This window comes from Copadichromis virginalis, linkage group LG22 (genome assembly GCF_057382275.1).
Source record: "Copadichromis virginalis isolate Kocher_CV1m ecotype Utaka linkage group LG22, C_Virginalis_male_GT1.1, whole genome shotgun sequence".
Taxonomy (NCBI): Eukaryota; Metazoa; Chordata; class Actinopteri; order Cichliformes; family Cichlidae; genus Copadichromis; species Copadichromis virginalis.
Genome location: NC_140638.1, coordinates 19,271,740 through 19,295,827, shown reverse-complemented (window position 1 = coordinate 19,295,827; position 24,088 = coordinate 19,271,740). Strand labels below are relative to the sequence as shown.

The window sequence follows — 24,088 nt, the reverse complement described above, 5'->3', positions numbered from 1 at the left end:
CACTAGAATGACAATGAACCGCTGGCTGACCAAAAACCCATTGTTTTTCTGTCTTTCCTTAGGGCTATTTATTCTCCTTCAGAATACACGTTCATTTATATACTGAACAGGTACACATGAAACATGTTAAAATGGTTTTTTAACCCATCATCAGACCAAAATCACACATCAGGAAGAGGGCGGCTATATACTGTTTATGTTTATAATGCAGATTTGGGAAATGTTTACTGTTAGTCGCTTCAGGAACCTAATAAAAGCTTTGCTAAAATTTATATTTACCATCTAAAGTATCTTGGTGTTTGAGAAAAAGAAAAGAAAATGTGGGTGTTATGGAAGAATAGTGCAGCATTCCTTTAGTCAGATTCATCAAAGCCATGGAAATAGCTCCAACTTCTCCAAAAATATATATTTCATATATGCAATCCGCGTTAAGTACAAATTAAATGCGTATATCTCAAAATATTAATCATTCATTTAATGTATTATAGCCCAATATTATTTATTTTAAAAATGACTTTCTCATATAAAATGTACTTGTTTTTCCAGATTGTAGCATGCTTGCAAGGCATTTTCCAATATACAGTGCCCCATTCCTGATGAGTTTTTGGGGTTTTTTTGCTCCCATTTAAGTTTATGAGACAAAGCAGCAAGGCAGCTAGAAATGATTGTTTGATGGTCATTGGATCAGTCGTTAATCTGCTCTTGGAGTTACTTGGGAGGGCCGGCCACTCCTGACAAGATTCAACATTGTTTTCTGTTTGTTGATAATGGCTGGAGTCCCAAAGCACTAGAAATGGCTTTGTTGCCCTTTCCAGTCTGACAGATGTCAGCGACTTTGTTTCCCAGCAGTTTCTTTAGAGGCATGATGTGTTACTTTTTGAAAACTTTTAATCCACTTCACTTTGTCGCATAGGTTCTATTACCATGTCATTTTTTGATTCAACAGGTCTGTGATGTGGTTAAAGTGAATTCATGATTTAACAAGGAGAACTTTTTCCCTTGAATAGATTAAATCATTTAAAAACTGCATTTTTTAAATTTACTCAAGTTATCTTTGTCTAATATTAAAATTTGTTCTGAAACATGCAAGTGTAAAGCATGTATATCTGATGATTTAAAGGGCAATTTTGAGGGTCTAATGCAAATAGATACACAACAGATATGTAAGGAGAGTACGTCCACCATCAGCCCCCCACAAAATAAAAGTGCACAGTCACTTTAATTTAGTTTTTCAAGGATGATTCAACACCGTGGACCTGCTAGAGTCAGAAGTAATTTTCAACTGATGTCTCTCGGCTAGATATCATATTAGACATGAAAAATGAGTCAAGGAGAAAACAAGGACAACCTGTAATTTCTCATGACAAAAAGCTTACAGGAGTAGAAGATTAATACATTATTTTAAGCAGACAGTGTTGTGAAGCAGATATCAAAACAGACCGCAGTTCTCAGAAAGAAACCTCAATGGTGAATATCTGCAGGGCACACAAAATTAGAATTACATAACTATCCAAGGCAATAATAAAAAGTAATAAAATAGTAAACCTAATTATATAAAGACAGAATGACCGACATTTAAAAATTCACCACAAGAGCTTAGTGTTTCAGGGGAAACTATGAAACCAATAACATTTAATTCTTACAGTGTCTTGCAGACGTTTTTTCAACAATTAATATTGCCTTCAAACAGCCTCTTTATACCAATAATACTGGACTTCCAGTATCTGGTGTCAACAAGAAAGGTGCAACTTAAGGAAAACCTGCGATGAGATGCAGAAATCACAAACGTTAAGACACAACACACAGACACTTACTGTTATTCCAGCTTGAAAAAGTATTGTAAATATTGCCATCTGCTGGACACAAGTTATGAATCATGATTCATGTAGTAAATTCTTACTTGGTGAGAAATATAAAGAAGAATAGCTGATGTGAAAAATAAAATTTATTTTTAGGGAAACACGGAAACAGGCCCTTTTCTTCTCACTTCTTTGCCTGTGACCGTCACTGCGCCCCCTGTCATTTGCTCAGTGTGTCGAGAATTTGTATACAGTCTGACCACAAGGTGGTAGTCAGCTATTCAGTCAAAAGAGATTAGCTGAGTGAATTCAGCTGCAAGGACTTTCCAAATTACTTACAATAGAGATACCTAAAAAAGATACAATTATCTGAATGAGGAGAATTTCTCACAGTGAAAGTCATCAGGCCTGCCTTTCTTAAATTGTCTGAAAGGGCTGAGACTGCGTTTGAAATAAAAGGAAAGACCTCCCACCCCCTTCTTACTTCATGTAATATCACAGAGAAGTCACTAAGCCAGGGCACTAATGACTCAACACTTAGATTTGTACTTCATAAACTACACTGAATAACAAAAAAGTGCCTCTTTGCCAGATTAGAGCCAGACTGAACCAATCCAATCCACTCCGTTAAGGCAAAATATTATACCACTGCTTACACCTCCCTGTGTGTTTCTGTGCCATGTACAGTATATAGTATGGACATATGAAAAACACCTGTGTGTTTAAGTGTGCATCACTGTGACAGAGAGGTAAATGTGAAGATGTGAAGATGGCTTCCCTTCAGTCCGACCATAATAGCAACGTGCATACGAATGATTCCGCTTGAGTGCAGGATACGTCTGAGTCACTCAGACCGCCGGGTGAGGTTAGTTCTGATCGGTAGCGTTGCGTCAATCCAGTGGTTTGGATTCTCAATCATGGACATCCACACAGTGACTTCCTCTTCTGTGGAATCCATCCAGCTGACGACCTCGCCGTAACTCTGACCTGGCATTACAGAAAACCCACATGTGTGGTCATTATTTATGTTGTGGACTTTACCGCAGCTGTTTTTCTCAAAGAGATGTAAACACTCCCTGCATGTCCATGCACATACACTCCATTTGAAGAAGGAAAAAGGTTTAACCAACAGACTAAAATTCTGCATATAGCCATTGAGAAATCGTGACTACAACCTCCAAGCTAAAATTGACAGCAACAAACAGCCTCAGCAGGCAACAGCTCTGCCTGTGAAGAACACAACTTTGCTCAAAATCTGTCTGTAACAAAACAAATCCTTCAAAGCTGTTACTTCCCACCACTTCTCTGACATCATCTTCCTCGCAGTGAGACATAATGGAGCTGATGCTCTGCCTGCAATTTGATCTTGAGTGCTTCCCACTCCATATAAAGCACAGTAACACAATCTACGAGCAAAAAAAACAAAAAAAACACCATCAGTATTAAGGATAAGTACTTGAGGGAAACTAAACTGTTTTCTGTATGTCACTAGACACACCTGCTAAATCTATCTTGCAGTCTATGTGGTAGATTTCAAAAGCAACCAAGCAGACGAGGACAGACAGAGACGCTGCATTACTAGCGATGTGACTTCGCTCCAATGACACGACCATATGAAATGCCTGACATGCCAGCAGGCATTAGTTCAGTATGAAGCATTTCACTCTAAGGTTGTCTCAACTATCAGCACTATAGAAAAAAATTAGACAGGTTTTCAAGACACAATCGACAAAGCCTACTATTGAAATATGAGACAAGTGCAACAATTGCATTAATGTTCCAGCCCTGAACACAGGAAGTGCTTTCCTCCTGCAAACCTGTGAAGTATCACAGCACCCACGAGACACCATTTGAAAAGCTTAGCACAAAGACAAGGAGATCCTGTCAGAGCCTCCAGTCAACTACAGAGACAAACAACAGACAGGGAGACAAGAGGAAACAATGCAGTCCCTAATCACTTGGGGCTCTTAGATAGTATTGCAGGTAAGGATGTATCATGCAGCGATATCTTACCACTTTTCACTGTTTTTCACTAGTTATAAAAAAAAATAGCCAGCACAACACGCTGACAAACTATTTACAAAAACTGTTAGAATCACCTTCGTTTATAGTCACTCTCTAGTCAGATTTATGTGTAACAGTAACCACAATCTATTCAAAAAACACAAATTATATAAATATGTGACCTTATTACGATGCTGCATTACTTCTTTGTACTTCTCAGAGGTCAAGTTTTCTTTCTATATCACCTCTTCCTCTGTAACCCTAAATAGTTAGGGTCTTTTTTGATGTGATTTTCAGTTAAACTATTAAAATGTGCAATATAGATGATCTAACCAGTTCCACAGCTCAGACGGACGCCCCCGAGGACATGAGTCTTTAACCCTTCGCGTTGCCACACCGTCAGCTCAGCACAAGCCTCCCTCAAGTCGCTGGTATGGAAGCCGTCGTAGACCATGGTGTGGTTGTAGGTAGGACTGATGGAGTGCTTCACCACCCGGGTCTTCTGACCACTTTGACGACTTGCATCTGGGAGTATGTAGCTTGTGGGGTGTGGAGCAAGTAAATTAGTGGGATTATTTAAAGACTCAAATTACAGGCATATGGAAATAATTCAATATTCATGAAATGCTATCACAAAGTTTTGCCCATTAGGAAGAAAAAAATAAAAAATCCAAAAAACATACATGATTTCAATTTGGCCAACCTCCCTTTCAAGGCTATCTCCTTATGCACCACTTCCACTGTGACTGCTAGTTTCCAAACTGCTCCACGGGAGTCCCATTCTGACCACCTGACCATGTGAATCTGCTATTTTTCCTTAGGTTACTTTACCATAACGTGCTTTTGATAGAAACCACCTTGTTACCATGCTTGTCTGAACATTTTTGGCCATGCCAACAAATCCTTGCTCACCACCAGCCTCATTTGCAACTTGCACATCTATCCAGTTCTCCAAAATGAAAGTTTGCCACTTAGTTTTGGAGGATATGCAGTGTATAATCACAAGTTCAGAGTGCATCTATGAAAAGTAGAGTGAAAAAATATATAGTTTTTAGGAAATGTTTTGTAGTCATGTTGGAAGCACTGCAGAGGTGCACAACGACATGACCCTGAAGGGGAGATTGACCACATTTGAATCATGTATTGCGAAAATCCCCATGAAAATACGGGGAACTCTGTAATTACTGATAAGAATGCAACATGACATGTAATGTGCTGCTTATACGTAATGACAGAGTAGATAACTGATGACAAAATATCAGGAAATGTGGTGCAGAGCTGACGCACCTTCTAACAAAGGAGTCTACAGCACCTCCTTTGTTGGACAGGAGACCCTGAGCCTCCCGAAGCCAGATGTGAACCTCTCCGGTCAGAGGCAAACCGCCACCTTAACACACACACACACACACACACACAGAATGCATGAGATTCGGGTGATTGTGGTACACAGATATAACGTGCATCCGTGTTGTATTAAGGTATTTTCCTCACCTTCATATCCTTCTGGGATGTATTTAATAGAGAACATGATGTTCCCACGACTTCTAATGGAGTCTGGGCTCAGATAAACCTGTGACAGAGCGTACATAAAATAAAAAAAGATGAAGTCAGAGGAAATGACAGTATGAAAAAGAAGGAAAAAAGGAAGCAGGAGAAGTGTGGAAGCAGGGAAAGATTAAAGTTACATAAAACCTAGTTGAAATTCACAGCATGTCTTCCTCTCCCTTCAGCTCTCCCAGACACAAGAGACACCTCCCCACATTCTGTCTCCAACAAAGCTGCTGTAACTGCTGCTACAAAGACACTCAGATACTAAACAAATGTAGATGCAGGCACCACAGTGGGCTGGCAAATATTTATCTGGCACCATTCAAACACAAACACACACACTAATTTATGCAACTACAAGAGTGTGTGTTTGCATGCCACTCGTTGATGCCAGGTCCTTCCTACCCGTGGCTGCAAGTCCTGCCACAGAGGCTGTGTGCAGGTCCAATCCCAGAGCGCCAGAGTCACCTCCACCTCCCCGAGAAATACGTTCCTCCCCAGGGGCTCGGCATGCCACACAGAGAGGTTCAGGGTCCGACTCCGCAGCTCCCCGATCCGCACCTTATACTGAAAGAACATACATCATGAGTGTGTTTTTGTTATTTAGGTAACTTTAGTTAAATGCTGGTGGGGGATTTCTGTGATTGACACTTTATGTAACATGTAAATGACAGAGAGTCTCACTCTGAGTGTCTGATCATAAACTGGGTTTAGGGTCTTCTTCTTCACTGAAGTCTTCTTCTTACTGTGATTTGACTTGTCCGGCAGGAGGTAGGTTTTAACATATCTGTGAAAAACACACATCCATTGCTAGACTGGCTCCATATGGGCCCGGATCACATCACATGCATGCAAACATGCAGTCACTTACGGGTCAGACCGGTTCTTGCGTGCTGCAGCAATGTCCTCACAACGATACACTTTGACCTGCAGCTCCTCCCTCTGGCTGTTGTAAGCCAATGAGTACTGGATACGGCCCCTCACCTCAACCACTCCGAAATCCCCCGAGCTGAACAGACTCATCATGCTACCGCTGAGCTATAACACATACGCAAAGGAAAGATCAGCTCCTACGTCATTGTCCTGAGCTGAGTCATCTTGCGTCGCCAAATAGGCAATTAATCAAATGTGTGTGCGTGCATGCAAGTATGCTGTGCGTGTGTATGTGCATGTACCACGTAGCCCGAATGAAGACTGTTGGTGGAGCTGCTAGTTCTCAGAGAAGAAGGATCCGTCTCTGTCAGGCTGCTCAGCGAGTCAGTGTCCCCATTATAGTTGTCAATCAAGTCTTCCTAAACACACACACACACACACTCACAGTTCTTATGCAGCGTTATAATTAGACACAAAACATCTGTCATAAACTTTTAGTATACTTTGAAGGAGTTTTTAATGGGTAAAAGTGGCATCCCAACCACCCACACACACACGAACATGCACACACACTCAATACACCATAATAATGCCTCATTTACAAAAGTACCCAGAGCCATAATTTACCACTCAGTAGAAGCCCCTCTGGCTACAATAACAGATTTCAGTCTTCTTGGATAACTCTGTACTGGCTTCACACATCTAGATTATTTCTGATATTATTTTTTAGAAGATTCCTTCAAACTCATCAGACCGGATCGAGAAAGCATCCATCAACCCGTTTGCTGCCTTCTCCGTGCAGATCTCATTTTACCTTGGACAATCCAGACTGCCAGAAAACACTCCTGAGTAATACTGATTCACTGATATGCTGAAAGGTGATGTGTTTATCCCCATGTCAGGTTGCTTCTTATAGTGTCCTCTGTCTTTGATTGTATTCAGCCTTCCCTCAGCTTTGTCCAGCTGACAAATAACCCAAAGAGTTTTCCATCTTCAGATTTTATCCTTTACTCCGTGCTCCATGGATAGTAGCTAAATTCTGGTCTCATCAGAGAATCTTTTTCCTCCTGCTCTCGAAGACTTGAAGTTTCTGCTTGTATAAGCCAGGTAAGTTCAGAACATCCACTCTGTTACTCTACAGGTAATCAGAGGGGGAGTGGGGCTGTTTTAAGTCTCATCTATAGTATTTGTATAGCGCTTCACTTAGTCCCTATGGACCCCAAAGAACTTTACACTACATTCAGTCATCCATTCATTCACACACTGGTGATGGTAACATTGTAGCCACAGCTGCCCTGGGGCGCACTGACAGAGGCAAGGACACTGGCGCCACCGGGCCCTCTGACCACCACCAGTAGGCAACCAGTAGGCAACGGGTGAACTGTCTTGCCCAAGGACACAACGACCGAGACAGTCGGAGCCGGGGCTCGAACCGGCAACCTTCCGGTTACAAGACAAACTGCCAACTCTTGAGCCACGATCGCCCACATGATGGGCAACCCATCATTCGGACTATCCTCCACACATCATCAATCTGAACCGTGGTCTGAGTAACCCTCGTCACTCAGGCTACTCACATATGGACTCTATACTCAGACCAAGTCTTTTGCACTACTAAGCAAGCACTTCTCCTGTTTTGCATATATCTTGATTGATAATGTCTCCTCATTTCTTGTTTGTTGCTAGAAAAAATGGAAATAGGTGCAGGAACTAAATGAAACATACAAACATGTTTGGAAAAAAGTATAGAAGGGAAAAACAGTGTTAATACAATACTAATAACGTTAGAAGTCAGCATTTCGTACGATCACCTTTATTCTAGCGCAGTCTGAACTCTCTCAGACAAGCTTCTTTTGTCTTATCAAGTAATCTTGTGGAATAGTTCTCTAGGCTTCCTAAAGGACGTCCAGGGCTCTTCTTTGGATCTTGGCTGCCTTTTGTTCTGTTCTCCGTCAAGATGATCTCACAATACTTCAATAACGTTGAAGTCCCTGTCTGGGGAGGCCACTCCATGACTGATAGCTTCCCATTGTTTGTTTTTCTATCCATGTATGCTTTTACTGCATTAGCAGCATGTTTGAGGTCATTATTATGCTGAAAAATGAAACTGTTACCAATCAGTTGCTTTAAAGAAGGTATTAAATGGTGGATCCAAATCTGATGGTACTTTTATTTGCTCATAATTCAATGATTCAAATCTCCAACACCACTGGCTGCCATACAGTCCCAACTAAGACAAATGCTCCACTGTTTTTTTACAGATTTAAATGACAAATTTCCACTGATTTTCAGTTCAGCACTTGAGCTTTTTCTCCCCGTTTCCCTTCCTTAAGAATGGCTACTTGACAGCCACCTCTCTACTGAGACCATTTGTGATGAGGCTTCAGTAAACAGATCAACTGAAGGGCCAGTTTGTTTAGTTATTTATTGCTAAATAGTCTGTAAGTATTCATGTAGATTAATCACTTGTTCATCCATTGAATTAGGTGCAGTTATTTATCCAAAAACTAACCAAGAAAACAATCCTCTGAAAATGGTCAGACTGATAAAAAATGACTGAAAAAGCACCCAAAGAAAAACTTTGAAAGACCTTCAGAAAGCCTTGAGAACTGGTGCTCAAAACAACTAAAAAAAAAAAACTACAAGAAAGTCCGACTTCTTGGAAGCAAAATATAAAGAAATGAAAGGTGGTTCAAGACTTTTGCAGAGTACTGCAGTTTTGCTAAATTTGCTGATAAAACTGATTCTCTATATGCTGCACGAGTCTAGCTGAGTCCCTCTTTTCCTTTGCTTGCAACTGTAACACAGCCTCCTGAGAACCATTGCAATGAGTCTGAAATTTTAACAAATGAGACATTTTGATTTATCGAGTAAAAACTGATTGTAAGTGATGACTGATTTGATCAATATATAATTAAATACACAACAAAAACTGCGCAACTTTCTGGAGCCACTGTATGAAAATGATCGTTGAAGTACCGCATTGGCTGTTTTTTTGGATTTATACACTGAAAAAATGACAAATATTGACTCAGTGTCTTTGAATAGGAGGTACAATAAAGACCAATTCAACAGTGTTTGCCAGAACCATTAGTCATGGTAATCTGTGGGTGTGTGGTATAATCACCTCAGGTTCCTCCGATTGGCCGTTACTTCTGGTTTCACATTCTGTGAGCACAACATTGAGTTAATAACATTACTGAGGGATGGCTAGAGAGGCACAGACACAGCGGGGGAGGAATTTCATACCTTTGGATGATGAGGAGCTGTTACTGTGCTGGAGACCCTGTAAATTATTCGTATTTACATGGTTATAAGGACAAGAATGGAAAAAGGGGAAGAAGAATGCACGCACAAACCTGTGACACGGGTCCGTTTACTGTGGATGTGGGTACCGGTTTCAAACTCTGAGTCCTGAAAACAAATATTGGGAGATGTAGCAGCAGATAAATGTTACAATCAGTCCGTTTGTCTCACAGTCATCCCCACAAACCCTTCAGTTTCTTCCTGGTTGCTGTCCTTCACACGTCCTTCAGTCTCGAGTAAAGTGTTGTTGTTGTCCTCTCGCTCCATGTTGAAAAGTCCATTCAGGGACACATCTGTCAGCAATCACAGACAGTAATCACAGACAGACAGAAAACAGTCCTGCTGATCGCTGACAGTTTTACTACATGAACTGAAAACTGACCTCTGCTCTTTGTCTTCCTGTGGCGGATGGTGGCGTGGACCAGGTCGCAGCCCGAAGTCCAGTTGAGATGGCGTTTGCTACACTCCTCGCTGAACCACGCCCCTGACAGGAAGCGCAGACGGGTTGAGTTCGTCTCTCTCCGCTCGAGGGTTCTGCATCATCAACAGAGAGACACTCTTTGTAACACCTGATATTCAAAGCAGCTTAATTAAAAGTTATGGCAAAAAAAATTGATAAAAACATGTGACGAAGTGTAAAGAAATAATTATAATTGATCACCAACTGTGTCTTACTTGACCTGAACACTAAAGGGAGATTTTGCACCAACACCAAAGAAAGTAATATATGCCTGAGGACCAATCCCACCCATACGGTTACAAACATCCGAAGAGATTAGCACACATATCAGTCAGACTTGAATAAATAGTCACCTCTGACCTTACACGTCCTTCATCACGGCGACGTAACTCCAAGTCACGCTGTACAACCTGCAGGATGGAGGTCTGCTCCTCCTCCGTCAGGTGGCTCAAGTCAAGTGAGGAGTCTCCCTGCTTTCCTTCCATCCCTAAGACAAAAGTGTGTTTGACTATCATTACACAACACAAATAGTGCAGTACAGTACAGTCAACAGTAAAGAAAAAAGAAAATTCGGCAAACTAGCCTTCCAGATTTTTTTCCCTCTTAACAGTAATGAAGGTTTGTCTGGTTAAAGTCATTTGAAAAAGAAAGTTCACATTCCTATAAAACACTAAGTACATCTTGCTGTTCCCATTGGAATTAAGAAGGTAATCAGCAGCCAGGTCCTGCTAATCAAATGCACTTCATTTATGATTATCAGTAAGTGTGAGTGCCTCTTTAAAAGCACAAGTTTGGGAAGTTTGCTGCTCTTTACTTCTATGCTAACACAATGCCACGTTCTTCACTGGAGTGGATGTCCCATCAAATGAAGTTCAAGGTCAGGCCATGTAATGCTCAGAGAAACTGCAGAAAACCCAAGAGCTACAGCCACAGTTAGCATGTTAAATGTTAAATTCATGACGGTGTTAAACAGGACATATCTTCTTATCTCTAAGAAGAACGTGGCAGCACAGATTAGGTTTGCAAAGTTCTAAATAAACCACAAGACCTCTGAAACAATGTCCTTTAAAGAGACAACGCCAAAGTGTTTAGCCACGATGCACAGCACTACTGTCACGCCCTAGCAAACTTTGCGTGTGTGTCCTGTTTTCCTTTCCTTCTGACTTCAGCTGCCACCCATTTCTTCTGAGGAGCTGGTGCACAGCTGGCTCCACTCAGCAATTAACCACCCACCTGCATAAAAGCTGGTGACGGCCCACTTAGTCACTCAGAGTGAGTGCTGTGGTGAGCTTAGGTGTGGGGTTTGAGCTACCAGTGAGTAGCTGCTGACAGCAGCGGTGTTTTTCTTTGGTTTGTTAATGATTTCCTTTCTTTTCAGTGTGTTTTAGTTTGTTGACATATTTGTTTGATTGTTATAGTGTAGCCATCTCTTTAAGTCCTTTTTAATAAAGGTTTTTTGTCTTTTCTTTTTCCTCCTGGACTTACTATTGTTACTCCTCATCCCCTTGGCCCTTTTGGGGGACATGACAACCAAACACCTCATACTAGCTGTCAGCAGGTGGTGAAGTGGGGGGATGTTTTGGGCGTGGTTCTCAGCCACAGGACCTGGGCACCTCACAGTCATTGAGCTGACCATGAGCCCCTTTGTATAACCAAAATATTCATGTCAAATATAGCAAATATACAGCAGAACAACTGAAAAGGAAATGAATCGAGGTGATGGAATGGCCCAGTCAAAGTCTAGACCTTAACCTGATTGAAATGTTGTGGCGACATAGCTGTGCATCAAAGAGAGCCTGCAAACCACAATAAGTTGAAGCAATGCTGATGATGTTGTGTAAGAAGAGTGGACCGAATTCATCCACATATGTTGACCCTTTGTGGGGGAATAAGTCACACAGAAATAATCACCTCAAGTTAATACTGCTAAAAGTATTTCTACAAGTGGTTTAATCATAGGGTGTACTTTTTGTTTTTAAAGGACTGAGCCGAGTCCTGTAAACTTTTTTTTCCCCCACATGTAAAATTTGGTTAATGATGACATTACTTTGCTCAGAGAGGTCTGAAGGTTACAAACTGCACAAATTGTCATTTACATGAAACATAGTAGAGAAATGCTTAAGAGGAAACCTATAATAAAGCTGTTTCTTTTTTTCTTTAAATCACCTGAAGCGAGCTCCCTGGTATCTTTCAGGATGCAGTACTCTTTGAAGCTTTGATACATGCTGTTCCAGGTGAGCCTTTCCTGTCTTCAATGACTTTCACTCCCTCCTACTCTTAAGTACTCTACTGTAGACAGCCTAAAAAACTACATTCAAAAAGATTAATAACAACCTACTACTGAATTCACTTTCAGCTAATGTGAGGCCGAGATGGATGATCTAACCTTCTGCACCACCATGTAATAACTGTTAATGAGTTTTCATGTCCCCAACGCCTAAGGCTAGTTACTTTTGAGAAGTTAACGCATGCGCGTCAGGAACGTGTTCGCCTGTCAACGGGTAGGTTAGAAAACGCCACGCACAAAGTGCTCCAGTTTTCACAAAACACGCCGAGTAATATTAATAACAACGTTGTTGTTCTTATCAATAGTTCCTCCATAAAGCACTCCTTTGGTGTTTTTTTATTGTTATATAGGTTTAAACCTCTAAAAGTGACTGAACACTTGTTTTTAAGACTGTTAATGGGTTTAATTATTTAGGCTTATTTATTTACGCGAAGTGCCCTTTAGGGGGAAAAGAAATAGGTCAGTGCACTTCTTCTCATTACGGATCTACCGCGAGAGAGGAAACACCTGTCGCAACTTTTCCCTTTAAAGATTAAAGATTAAACTCTCTCCTCTCCCTTCTGTTAGAAACACAGAAAGAAACACACGAAAGAAAAACCGGGTTACCTTATTTGACAGCTTCCACTGGTTCCATCGGGGGGAAAAGTTCTCAGGAAAAGTTTTCCTCAGTGCGATGTGTATGTCTGTGTACGTCGACGCTTGTGTGCTGAGTAAACGGAGTGAACACGCCCTCCAGAATTAGTCCGCACAGGAGCTGCTCTCAGCTGTGTGTGTGTGTGTGTGTGTGTGTGTGTGTGTGTGTGTGTGTGTGTGTGTGTGTGTGTGTGTGTGTGTGCGCGCGTGCGCGTGCTGATACTGTGTATTTGTCTGACTGTGTGATATGACTCACGCGGATGTTTTACCAAACTGCAGGGTGGAGGTGGGATGTATCTTGTAGCTGTCCACACCTGCTAAGCACACACACTCTTGCCTACCTGGCCTTACTGTGCACAAACAAGCACGCAGATATCGAGCCTTCTGCCTGTTTTGAAGAGGAACACAGACCCATACGTGTAACCAGCCTCGGTTTAAATTTGGTAAGGTGTTGGACTTCCCTTTCCCTCAGTGGAACTGCATTGTGTGAGTGTGTGCAAGGCAGAGGGGGGAGGGTAGGAGAGGATGAAAGAAAGAAAAAGGCCCAGTTCTGTCCTTTGTCACCAAACTTGGATGACAGCCACAGTCTCCTCAGATGGGGAAAGCTTTTTTGTGTGGACTTATTCAAGCCTGTATAGGTCCTGGCTCAGACAGAGACCAAAGCATCCAACCAGCCCTCGCTCTGCTCCCCTAAAGAGTCCCATCAGTGCTCTGTTAGTGCCAAATACTGGGGTCCATACTGACACCCAGATATGGTACATGGACAGGTCATTTTTATTAACAGGTCCTTGGTCTTAAGCAGATCATAGTTCAGTTCTTCTGCCGAGTTCTATTTTATTTATATAGTGCTAAATCACACCTCGGACGCCTCAAGCTGCTTCATATTTAAGGTGAAAACCCAAACAATCACATGACCCTTGTGAGAACATGGTAACAGTGGGAAGGCAAGAAATCCCTTTTAACAGGAAGAAACCTCCAGGGGAACCAGGCTCAGGGAGGGGCAGACATCTGCAGTGACCAGTTGGGGGTTATGAGGGGAGGAAATGGAGAAAATAATGATTAATAACTAATGATTAAATGCAAAGTGGTGTTAAGGTGAGTGAATAATAGGAAGTCCTCAGCAGCCTAGACCTAACTAGGGGAGGTTTCAGGGTCACCCGATCCAACCCTGATTAAATGCTTTATCAAAAAGGGTCGTTTTAAGCCTGATTTAAAAACTATGGGGGCTGTCTGTGCCCTGAATCCAAACTATGAGCTGGTTCTACAGAAGAGGGGCATGAAGCTGCAGACTCTGCCTCCTGTTCTACCTTTAAGTACTCAGGAACCACGAGTTGTGTTTGCGTATTTAAATGCAAGAAAGCAAAGACATACCAAACATACTGAGAGACACCTCTTCTTATTCCTAGTTTATTCAGGAAATCCAGTGTCATCACAAAAAAATCAAACAGCTCATATTAATGAGTTTAACCAACATTAGTATTATTTAAACAGGATCACGTCTATGTCACCTGTTTTATAACAGCAATCAAATGGTTCAAACTTTATTATAAATCTGAGAAATCAAGTCAGAGTTCTTCTCCATGACTACCACGTTGGGTTTGTCTGAACTACTGACAGTAAGAGCATCAAAATAAAAGTAATGCACCACTAGAGTCATTACTGGAGGTTTTTATAAAGATTGAAATCCTGACTCTGCTATTAGGGCTCAGGTTTTAGGTTATGGTGTGTCTTTCTCAGTGGTTCACAGGTTGTTATCACAGTTGTTATCTCTAACACTTCCTTTCCATCAGTGAGGTGCAGGTGTCTGAGCTGTAGCTTATTTTTCCCCCCACTAAAATAAGACTGGCAGTAGCAGGCCACCATAAAACAGCCGACCCCAAAGCTGGAAGCAGTGATGTCAGTGGCTATACAAGGACCTGCTGAAAATGTTTAAACAATAACTGGTGAATGAAGCAGCCTGCATGATTTTCTTCTCATGGAAATAGAAGAAGCATCACTGCTAGTAAAGCTATGTAATAACTCCTCAAACCATTTAAAATGTAGGATTACTTTTTTTTTTTTTTCAAAAGGCACCAAAGGAAGGCGTCTCCCTGCATCCGCAGCAGCACAAACACTCACTGCAACTTGACGGAAAGAGGTATAACAGCCTGTGAGTGGACTTTAGGACCTTAGTTACTATATTTATATTATATTAATCAATAATTTCATACATTACAGGTTAACATTTGGTTATTTTTGTTTCAAAAAAACTCTAGAAAGTTATCAAAATGCACATGAACAGAAATGTACTCAAAGACGATGGATAAAATGTTTGTTGTGACCTTGTCTGAACTACAGCCTAAATTTAATAATATAACTGCACCACACTATTTATAACAATATAAACACCTAAATTACTGTAATTTAAGGTGAATTGTATGATCACAAAGCAGTTGCATAAAATTCTGCAGAAATCAAAGTCTTGCTTGATCGTGCATCTAACACACTGATCGTGAACTGTAAATACTGCAGTGAGCTCATGCACAGACACTTGTTACACAATGCAGTATTTTGGGAATATGTCCTCGTACAAACACACCCATCCCCCAGGGGGTACACACAGGGACCAGACCAAAAAAACGACAGGGGGGAAAAAAAGGAGAGGGAAAAAAATTCTTGTCGTCATAACCAGATGAGTCACCGTTCTGCTGTCCTTCTCTGCACCGTCTGCTTGTCCGTCATTTATCTTGTCTTCACTGTGGCTGCTCTCTGCATGAAGACAGACAGAAGAGTGTGTATAGACTGATGGAAAGTGTGTGTGATCAGAATCAAAACAAGACAGGCAGAGATGCTGAAGGTGAACCGTTTGCGCTGTGCATCGTGTGTTGTTGACGATTCCTGCCACCAGAGGCTGCTGTTGCACTTAACACGTTTCGCACAAACGCGTGAGATTCTGTGTTCTCCAACACCTCCGCGCATAAACTCACATGGGGTCGTAGCTGCTCTGCTCTTTGGATTTGAGGAAGCGCATGGCGAAGAATCCGCCTGCCTGCAGACACAGCACGAGTATGATGCCGCCTATGAAGCTGGACATGTCGAACTTGGCCTGGGAGAACTCGGGGGAGGAGTTGGTGTTGCTGTCATCACCTTGAGGGAAAGGACACAGAATTCACTGGTTGTTTTATATATATATATATATATTTATAAAGTGCTGTCAGGGTTTTTAGCGGGTGGAGATGACTGGATTGCCTTTAGGGAATCTTTTAGTCAGCTGTTATGGGACTAGGAGATGACGTCTGAAGCAGAGTTGATTCAGTTTACCTGAAACGGTTTTACCACCTCCCGCAGCGACAGACTCTACAACTGGGGAATGAATTATGTAACAGGGTTATGAAGATGGCAGAAAAACACTTGATATCATCCCCCCCAAAATTATGTTCATTTTTTTAATACCTGTGCACAATTCAGACACTCTGGTCCAGCTGCAGTTCATGCCGTTGTCTGCCGAATCCCCTTCATCGGTCACACACATGCCTGTATCATTGCCTGAGGGAGACAGACCCCGGCATCACTCAATAATTCAGTGATCTTCTACAAACCAGGGGAGCTAGTGTTACAGCAGCATTGGTGATTGAATTACTATCAGAGGTCACGTGTGTGTGTGTGTGTGTGTGTGTGTGTGTGTGTGTGTGTGTGTGTGTGTGTGTGTGTGTGTGTGTGTGTGTGTGTGTGTGTGTGTGTGTGTGTCACCATTTGGACAAAGCCTCCAGACACAGCCTGTCAGGTTGAGCATGGAATCGCCGACACACAGGTCACATGACTCGGCTTGAGAACAATCTGTAGGAGGGACAACACTGGCAGTTAATTAGCAGTGTCAATCAAAACCCAGCTGGCTGGCCAGTGCCCATTTATTCTAAAGCAGCTTCATTATTATATGATATCCTGTTAGTTTGGACAGTATCTGAGAATGCAGAAGTTTATGATGATAAGAAAAAGATAATTGCTTCCTGTTAAACTCTCTTATTTGTGCTGCTTCATGGTGTGTTAGTAATAATAGACAAAAAGCCATCTTACCAGTAAATAAGAAGTGAGACATTAATGAGGAAAGACAACAGATTAAAGCACGAAAATAGACAGCAGATGGCAAGCTTAGGAAGACACACAAGCAGGTTCAGAGCAAAATATACTGAAATGGACACGCTGTAAGAAAATAAAACATACGGATAGACCCATACCTGGCTGTAGATACACAGAATGGATCACTGCTAGAAGCAGCAGAGTGGAGGAGAGAACAGTAAATGCCACCAGCTGCATCCTGACTGCAACAGACACCTGCGAGCAACACCTGGAAACGTTGGCACTTAAAAGGGAGTTGATTTTAAAAACTAAAAAAAGGCTTTGAATTGAAGTCTCCTCAGCTTGTCCTCGAAAGGGTTTCTGGAGGTGATGATAACCAGGACACAATGACAGATAAGAGTGAGGAGATCTGTGTAACATGAGCGCCACTAAACTTGGTTCCCTGGCAACCAACTGGCCCACCTCAAGCCACCTGAAATGCATGCCAGTTGGAACGGACTGACACCTGTTTACCTAAGCAGGCGGTGAATGTATACACACACCTTCATTCACATATATGTCCTTATGAAGCCTATAAATTAAAGAAGGACTAATGGGAATAAACTGAGCTAAATTAGTGTTCATTTTGATGTTACCTGCACTTAAACGCATGACAAGGTTCTTTGTTTTCCCTGTTGGAACTCTGGATTTAGTGATGTGGTTGCCTGCTTTGTTAAATTTTCTAAAATCCATGTTGTGGGGACCTTGAATGTCTACGCTTCCGTTAAACAGATGTTGATATTTCAACATCATGAAAAGGGTGATCATCAAAGTCACTTGCAGTCAGCTTCATCGGCACCAAATGTCATGTGATGCCCATGAAGATATCAAGAATAAAATAGCTGAAAAATGCTGCTGACCTTTTAAACCTGAGGTTTATGTTGCTATTGTAGCTAAAATTCATTCCTTCAATGTCTTTTGTGACTTATTGAGATTCTTTTATCTACCCAGATCCCCCAAAACATTCAAAAAATGAACAGCTTCAAAAAGGAATTCATGCTAATTCATGTTATTCATACTTACAGCAATACAAGTCAAGTAGAGGAAGGTTTAATAGACCTTGATCTAGATATAACAAGAGCTAATAAGGTCTTCATATCCCTTTAAAGATTTCCAACAGGCTTCTGCTAAAAAAGTACATTGGCTTTTCATCTATTCTGTACTCACATTTTTACCTCGGTGATGAAATTAAGATTTTTTTTAAAAAAACTTTTTTACTGTATACCTTTTAAGCATCACCACCCACCTATTGATAGAATATGTTTCTTGTACTTTATCTGTGCAAATAAATATAAAATATCCCAGATAAATGTAAAGAAAGAGACAAAGAAAACCATTGTAACACTCTGTGACACTAGCCTAGATCGGGATGTTTGTAGTAATGTTACTCTTAATGTGTGATTAGTTGTAAAAGCTGAAGAGGTTACAGTTAAATCGCACATTCCTATTGGTAAAGCTGGATCTGGATGTAAAGGACCAGACGTGAGTATTGAGCATTACTGTTTGAAACTACAGTGAAGTCCATATGGGATTTTGGACAATGACACATTTTCTGTTTGTCTACAAATCACGGCAGTATGTTTTGTTTTTTAATCCAACAATCCAGATGTAAATGAGGGGCAGACTTTGAGCTTTACTTCAAGTGGTTTAACAAAAGTATTACATGATATAAGCAGTTTCAACAGCAATTAAGCAATGTTTCCTGGTTATTCCATGACAAATCAGGCTGGTGAGAGACCTGGAGTTGATTCCAAGTGTTGAGCTCTGTAGATTTTCAGCAGAACTCTCAACATGATGTCCAAAGAGACATAGATGTAGGTGATGGAGGTAAGGCTGAAAAACCAAATAGTCTTGTTAGAGAAATAGCAAAATCCTTATAGGACAGGACAAATCAACAACTGACCTTCTCGGCTACACAAAAAAGCCTGAAAAGCAAAAAACCCCCTCATCTGATTAAGAAAAACCCTTCACATCATCTAAAGACAGAGAATCTGTCCATGATGCCCAGGTGTTCTAGACTTCAGACTGTTTCATGTTCGTTAAACCATTTGATGTAAAGCTCAGACTCTGCATCTGAATCACATCCTGGTTGTTTGATTTTAAAGCGACTGTGATGTACAGAAAGGCAACATTACAAAAAATTGCGTCATTTCCAAAAACCTGTGGCGCATGGGGTTAGCTCAGAGTACAAAGGTGCTCAGGTTTTGCTTTTTATAAGAGGCTCCACAACGTGCAGCTGGGCAAATGCATCAGCACAAACTGCACAAGTGCTTCCGACCTTTTAAGTTGTCGCTTTGTGATGCAGATGCACTGAGTCACAGCCCCCAATCAGGCCGCAGGGGAAAAAAACGTGCAGGATCATGACAAAACTTTGCAGCTTTATGCAATGATCGCCACCTCCTCCACTCACACCGACGTGGCTCCTTTAACTCCCACATCTCATATGCTCTGGCACCCATTGTCTGGGTAGATCTTTCTTCAGAGTGGCTCGTGTGTGTTAGGAAGCAAAGAAAACACACACACAAAGGGATATTCCGCAATCCTGTTCCACACGATTTCCTCCTCCGCTGTGGGCAAGCAATCTACAACACCGGCCACAGACTAGTTTACACTCCACGGAGCACTGCTAGTATTAGAAAAGATATACATGACATAATAACATAAAGGACAGGGTGGCACACGCACACACAAATAATCTATAATTATTAAGTGTTTTACATTAATGTAAAGCACAGTTAATATTTTAACAAAATAGTTTAATGCTGTTTAAAAAGAAGTGGGTAACATGAGCAGAGCAGCCGTGATTCTGCAGAAATTTGTAGAAGCTGCTTAATACCGGCGACATTTACGAAGGTGACAAGTGTTGCGCCTCAACTCTGCTCGGTGACGTAGGAGGGGTGTATCGACAGGAAGCGTGTCCTAATATGGCTCGAATAAGACGAGATTCCCCCAGTTAGCTCAGCGCCGTGCGCCACCACGCAGACAGCTGTTGAGCCCAGCCTGTAGCGTCCCACGCTTCGTGTCAAACCGGGGGAAGCCACGAATCCCCTGCTGCTGTATTACTGTAGGGGAGGTGGGGGCGTGTATTTCTGTGAAGCGATACTAAAAATCAAAAAAAGACGAGACAAATACGGTGGATAACAAGCAAAATGTACGACTGATTCCTGTCTTTGCTGGATTGTAGGAAAACTCTCACCACCCACGGCCTAAACACAAATGCTCAATCCTCTTAGAAGATTTCTAAAGATTATGAGGCTGTGCGAGGCTCATAAAGACAAGTTATATCTATATATCTATTTATCTTTCTACATATATAATATGTATGTATGCTGATGTTATTTTGAAAACAGTTTTAGTGTATAATACTTCTTGAATTTTACCCAGCACTCCATATTAGTATACCCATATCTCTGTTAGTGCAACCATGCACGCACAGGCCAGTTTTTCACCACTTCACCCTCAAGAATATTTCACCTATGTGCTTTACATAAATTTAAATTGTGTTTAAAAAGAGTTCAGTGTGTGCTAAAGCTGCTCCCCATCATTCGTTCATTCAGCAGGCTCTCTGTCTCCCTGTACGACATCTCCCCATGAGTCATACTCTGAGATTCAGCACCGTGGACAGCTCCAGCGCTTTGCGTTGTGCGCTCACAGCTGCCAAGTTCCAGCCCTGCCCAACACAAACTCGTATCCTCACCTTCAGCAAGGGGTCTGGGTCTTATTGAGAAAACGTGTGTGTCCGTCGATGGTCGTTATTTATAAGAAATGAAAGCATTAGCGAGCCGCAGTGGGAGGGGCGACGGGGCTCTGCCGCATTTTTCTGAATGAAATTACTCCATGGACGTCCCCTCCCACTTCTCCCCGCATCCCTGGCGCCGTCCCTTGATTGGTCGAGGCTCCCAGTCACTGACGTCAGACAGACTCTTGTGGATGAGCCCGCGCGCAAGAACATTCATTCTGCCTCCAGTGAGCGATTCGGCGAGCTTGAAGAAGGAGAGATGCAAGCGACGCCAGGTGAGAGTTTGGCGCAACTTTGGTGAAGACGGGAACGCGGAGCTGTCTACACGGGAACCGTCGGTATTTAAACCTGCTGTCGAGCCTTACCGCGAACAGCCTCACCTCGGCTCCATCACCTGTGCTGGATCTTACAGGAGAAAGAGAGAAAAAAATCAGTGTGACTCCCTCAGAGGACTGACTCGTTTAAATAAGGTGAGAGGAATTTAGTACATGCTCGTAAACGTGTCTCGGTACGTGCATGTGTTGGGGGGCACGCTCTACGGTGCAGTGAACCCGCATTTGTATGATACTTAAGGGTCCCCTGCGTCAGGAGGTGGGATATACCTCCTCACTGTGGGAACGGAGAAAGAGCGCGGGGTAGGGGGGGACTCAGTGCCCGAGGAGCGCAGAAATAATGCGCTTATAACGTTCCTGCAGGACGTCCAGTTTGTTTTCATGTGTGCGAGCAGATAACTGATAAGATCCTTACCGCGCAGATTTTCTCGTGCATGCATGTTGCACGCAGAGTTTATTCGAGGTTCTGCGCCTCTGCTGTGCGGCATCACGAGGAAAACCCAGACTGTGGCTTACATAATAAATCGAGTTTACATATAGCCACGCGCACATATGCCTTTAACTGTAATCCTATTTTAAAATGATGCCGTTCATTCATTCTTTTCAGTGGGCAGCAAATGATAGCCCACCTTTTACAGTCACGTGTTAGCCTGGTGATTAATTAAATATTATATATCTATCCCAAATCATTCAAAATACATAGCCTGTTGGTTGACTGGAAGTTTCGCTCCTTCCCACAAGACTTCCAGTCACGAGATGAATCTCGTGACGTCCCAAAATACAAACACATAGATTTGGGTAACTGTTAAAAAAAATTTGAAAAAAAGTGATAATTTTTAAAGAAATAAAACCTTATATGGGCTTTCAAAACTACCTTTTTTCTACATAGCTATTGGAAAGTAGTTTTTTGTGTTGTTTTCCCAAAATGGAGCAGGTAATGATATCACAAAGAGCAGGAGAACACAACATCTGAAGGTCTTATAGTGGTAGGATGGTTTCTCAATAGCTCAGCCGTGTTGGATTACAAGATTATAGCATTTGAAGCAGCGCATTAGCACATCAAGTGCTCTTCTGCTCTGTGTGATGCTACAGCCTGCATCCTGTGGCTCAAACCACACCAGCTTCTGTTTCTGGAAATGCTGTTCGATGGACATGTGGGAGCTGTGGTAGTGACTCATCTTTCTGATAGTAACGTATTTCTCAATTTTTTCTCTCTCCTTTAGGTTTTATTGGTGTGACTGCTGAACCAAACAATGATCCTGAACGCCACAGACTTGGGCTGGGATTTTGAATCCTCAGGTGCAGAGCCCATCATCCCATCAGACCAACTGGGAAAGTCATCTGCTTATGAACTCCCACCTCTCACAGCGTGGGGCGTGGCCCTCTGTGTTTCAGGGACCCTCATTGCGACTGAGAATGCCATCGTAGTCATCACCATCCTGGCCACCTCATCTCTTCGTGCCCCTGTCTTCCTGCTGCTTGCCAGCCTTGGTATGGCTGATCTTCTGGCTGGTGTGGCGCTGATTCTGCACTTCCTCTTCATGTTCTGTGTGGAGCCCAGTGATTGGTCAGAACTGCTGACCTCAGGACTACTGGTGACATCACTGACTGCCTCCCTCTGTAGCCTAATGGGTGTTGCCCTGGACAGGTATCTGTCTCTGAGCCACGCCCTCACCTACGGCTCAGGCCAGTCACGGCGGAGAGCCGCCATCCTCCTGCTGCTGGTCTGGTTGGGTGCATGCATGATTGGGGCGGGGCCAGCAATGGGATGGCACTGTCTTGAAGACCCAAATTCCTGTTCTGTAGCACGACCTCTGACCCGGACATATCTATCGCTGCTGTGTGGGGGCTTCCTAGTGGTTGTAATGGTAACCCTGCAATTGTACGCTGGGATCTGCCGTGTTGCTAGGCGGCATGCCCATGCCATCGCTACCCAAAGGCATTTCCTCCCTTCCAATCAGTCATATGCAAGCAAGCACGGCAGCGGGAGAGGTTTCTCTAGGTTGCTCCTGGTCCTCAGTGTGTTTGTGGGCTGCTGGATGCCCTTCTCCCTCTGGGGGCTGCTGGGAGATGCGTCCAGCCCTCCTCTGTACACCTATGCCACCTTGGTGCCAGCTGCAGGCAGCTCCCTACTAAACCCCATTCTCTACAGCCTGAGACACAAAGACATTCGCAAGGTGCTGCTCCACGCCTGCTGCCCACACAGATACTCGCACAGCACACACATACACTACCCTGTTGATGTGTAAACTGCCAAACCTCAGCAGACTCAACCCAACATAAGATCTATGCCAGACATATCACCGTTTGTGTGCCAAAATACACTCATTGCTGCACTGACTGTCACTTGGACTCTGACACATGTATACTCCCACACACGCAGGCAGCACTTTTCAGAGATAAAAGTGTTTCTACAAATCAGAATGTACTGAGCTGTCCTGGCTGGTGGCCATCTTGGGACAAAAGATACTGTTTGTGCTGTGTACCTCATTCTCAGTCAACTGTAGCTTCACTGGATTCCCAGAAGAAAACAATCACAGAAATACTATATGTGTATTATACATATATAAATATATATATATATATATATAAAACAGACTTGATGAGTATCGGCACTTTACAACAGGATTGGAGAGATTATAAATAGAAGCCTTTCACAGTGTAATGACATGTGATCCAAAGCCTGAGTTCATTTACTTGAATGTCTGCAAAGCAACATGTTCTATAATGTTGAGAGTATATTTTGCACATGTTGTTAAAGGCACTTTGAAACATACTGACAGTATGTTCGAGTTGCACAACCATTTTTTTTAAAAAAAAAAGAATATTTTATACTGGTGAATAATAAATGATTTTTTTCTACCAAGTAACGTCATCCTTCTTCACTGCTAGCAGGGCTTTTAGTGCTTGTCTCTTTCCATCTCTCACTCTTTAACTCGGACCGCTGCTGCTGTTCCTGTATCTTAAATTATTTCGTGTTCGAAGCAATGGGCGATGTTATTACCGTCCTGG

General features: G+C 42.4%; 3 protein-coding genes across 4 annotated transcripts; 1 reads left to right on the top strand and 2 right to left on the bottom strand.

The window, feature by feature from the left end:
• Window positions 1-1,326: 1,326 nt before the first annotated feature.
• Window positions 1,327-13,351, bottom strand: LOC146683230 (synaptotagmin-like protein 1). Its single transcript, XM_085445104.1, has 15 exons — window positions 12,884-13,351; window positions 10,351-10,477; window positions 9,913-10,064; window positions 9,718-9,823; window positions 9,584-9,638; window positions 9,474-9,510; window positions 9,352-9,392; window positions 6,527-6,643; window positions 6,223-6,389; window positions 6,036-6,138; window positions 5,757-5,918; window positions 5,295-5,373; window positions 5,091-5,190; window positions 4,137-4,342; window positions 1,327-2,786 (listed from the first exon to the last, which is right to left on the bottom strand). The coding sequence occupies exons 2-15, from the start codon at window positions 10,473-10,475 to the stop codon at window positions 2,644-2,646; spliced, it is 1,593 nt and encodes a 530-aa protein (XP_085301230.1). The 5' UTR covers window positions 10,476-10,477; window positions 12,884-13,351; the 3' UTR covers window positions 1,327-2,643.
• A 936-nt stretch (window positions 13,352-14,287) lies between these two features.
• On the bottom strand, window positions 14,288-17,787 carry cd164l2 (CD164 sialomucin-like 2). 2 transcript variants are annotated; one of them, XM_085445932.1, is made up of 6 exons: window positions 17,125-17,787; window positions 16,640-16,726; window positions 16,343-16,435; window positions 16,211-16,252; window positions 15,877-16,036; window positions 14,288-15,658 (listed from the first exon to the last, which is right to left on the bottom strand). In XM_085445932.1, exons 1-6 carry the CDS (start codon window positions 17,447-17,449, stop codon window positions 15,643-15,645), a joined length of 723 nt encoding a protein of 240 aa, XP_085302058.1. In that variant the 5' UTR covers window positions 17,450-17,787; the 3' UTR covers window positions 14,288-15,642. The 2 variants fall into 2 exon arrangements, with proteins under 2 accessions (XP_085302058.1, XP_085302059.1); XM_085445933.1 differs by lacking the exon at window positions 16,211-16,252.
• A 3,122-nt stretch (window positions 17,788-20,909) lies between these two features.
• On the top strand, window positions 20,910-23,885 carry gpr3 (G protein-coupled receptor 3). The gene is made up of 2 exons (XM_085446762.1): window positions 20,910-21,214; window positions 22,300-23,885. Exon 2 carries the CDS (start codon window positions 22,330-22,332, stop codon window positions 23,323-23,325), a length of 996 nt encoding a protein of 331 aa, XP_085302888.1. The 5' UTR covers window positions 20,910-21,214; window positions 22,300-22,329; the 3' UTR covers window positions 23,326-23,885.
• The last annotated feature ends 203 nt before the right edge of the window (window positions 23,886-24,088 follow it).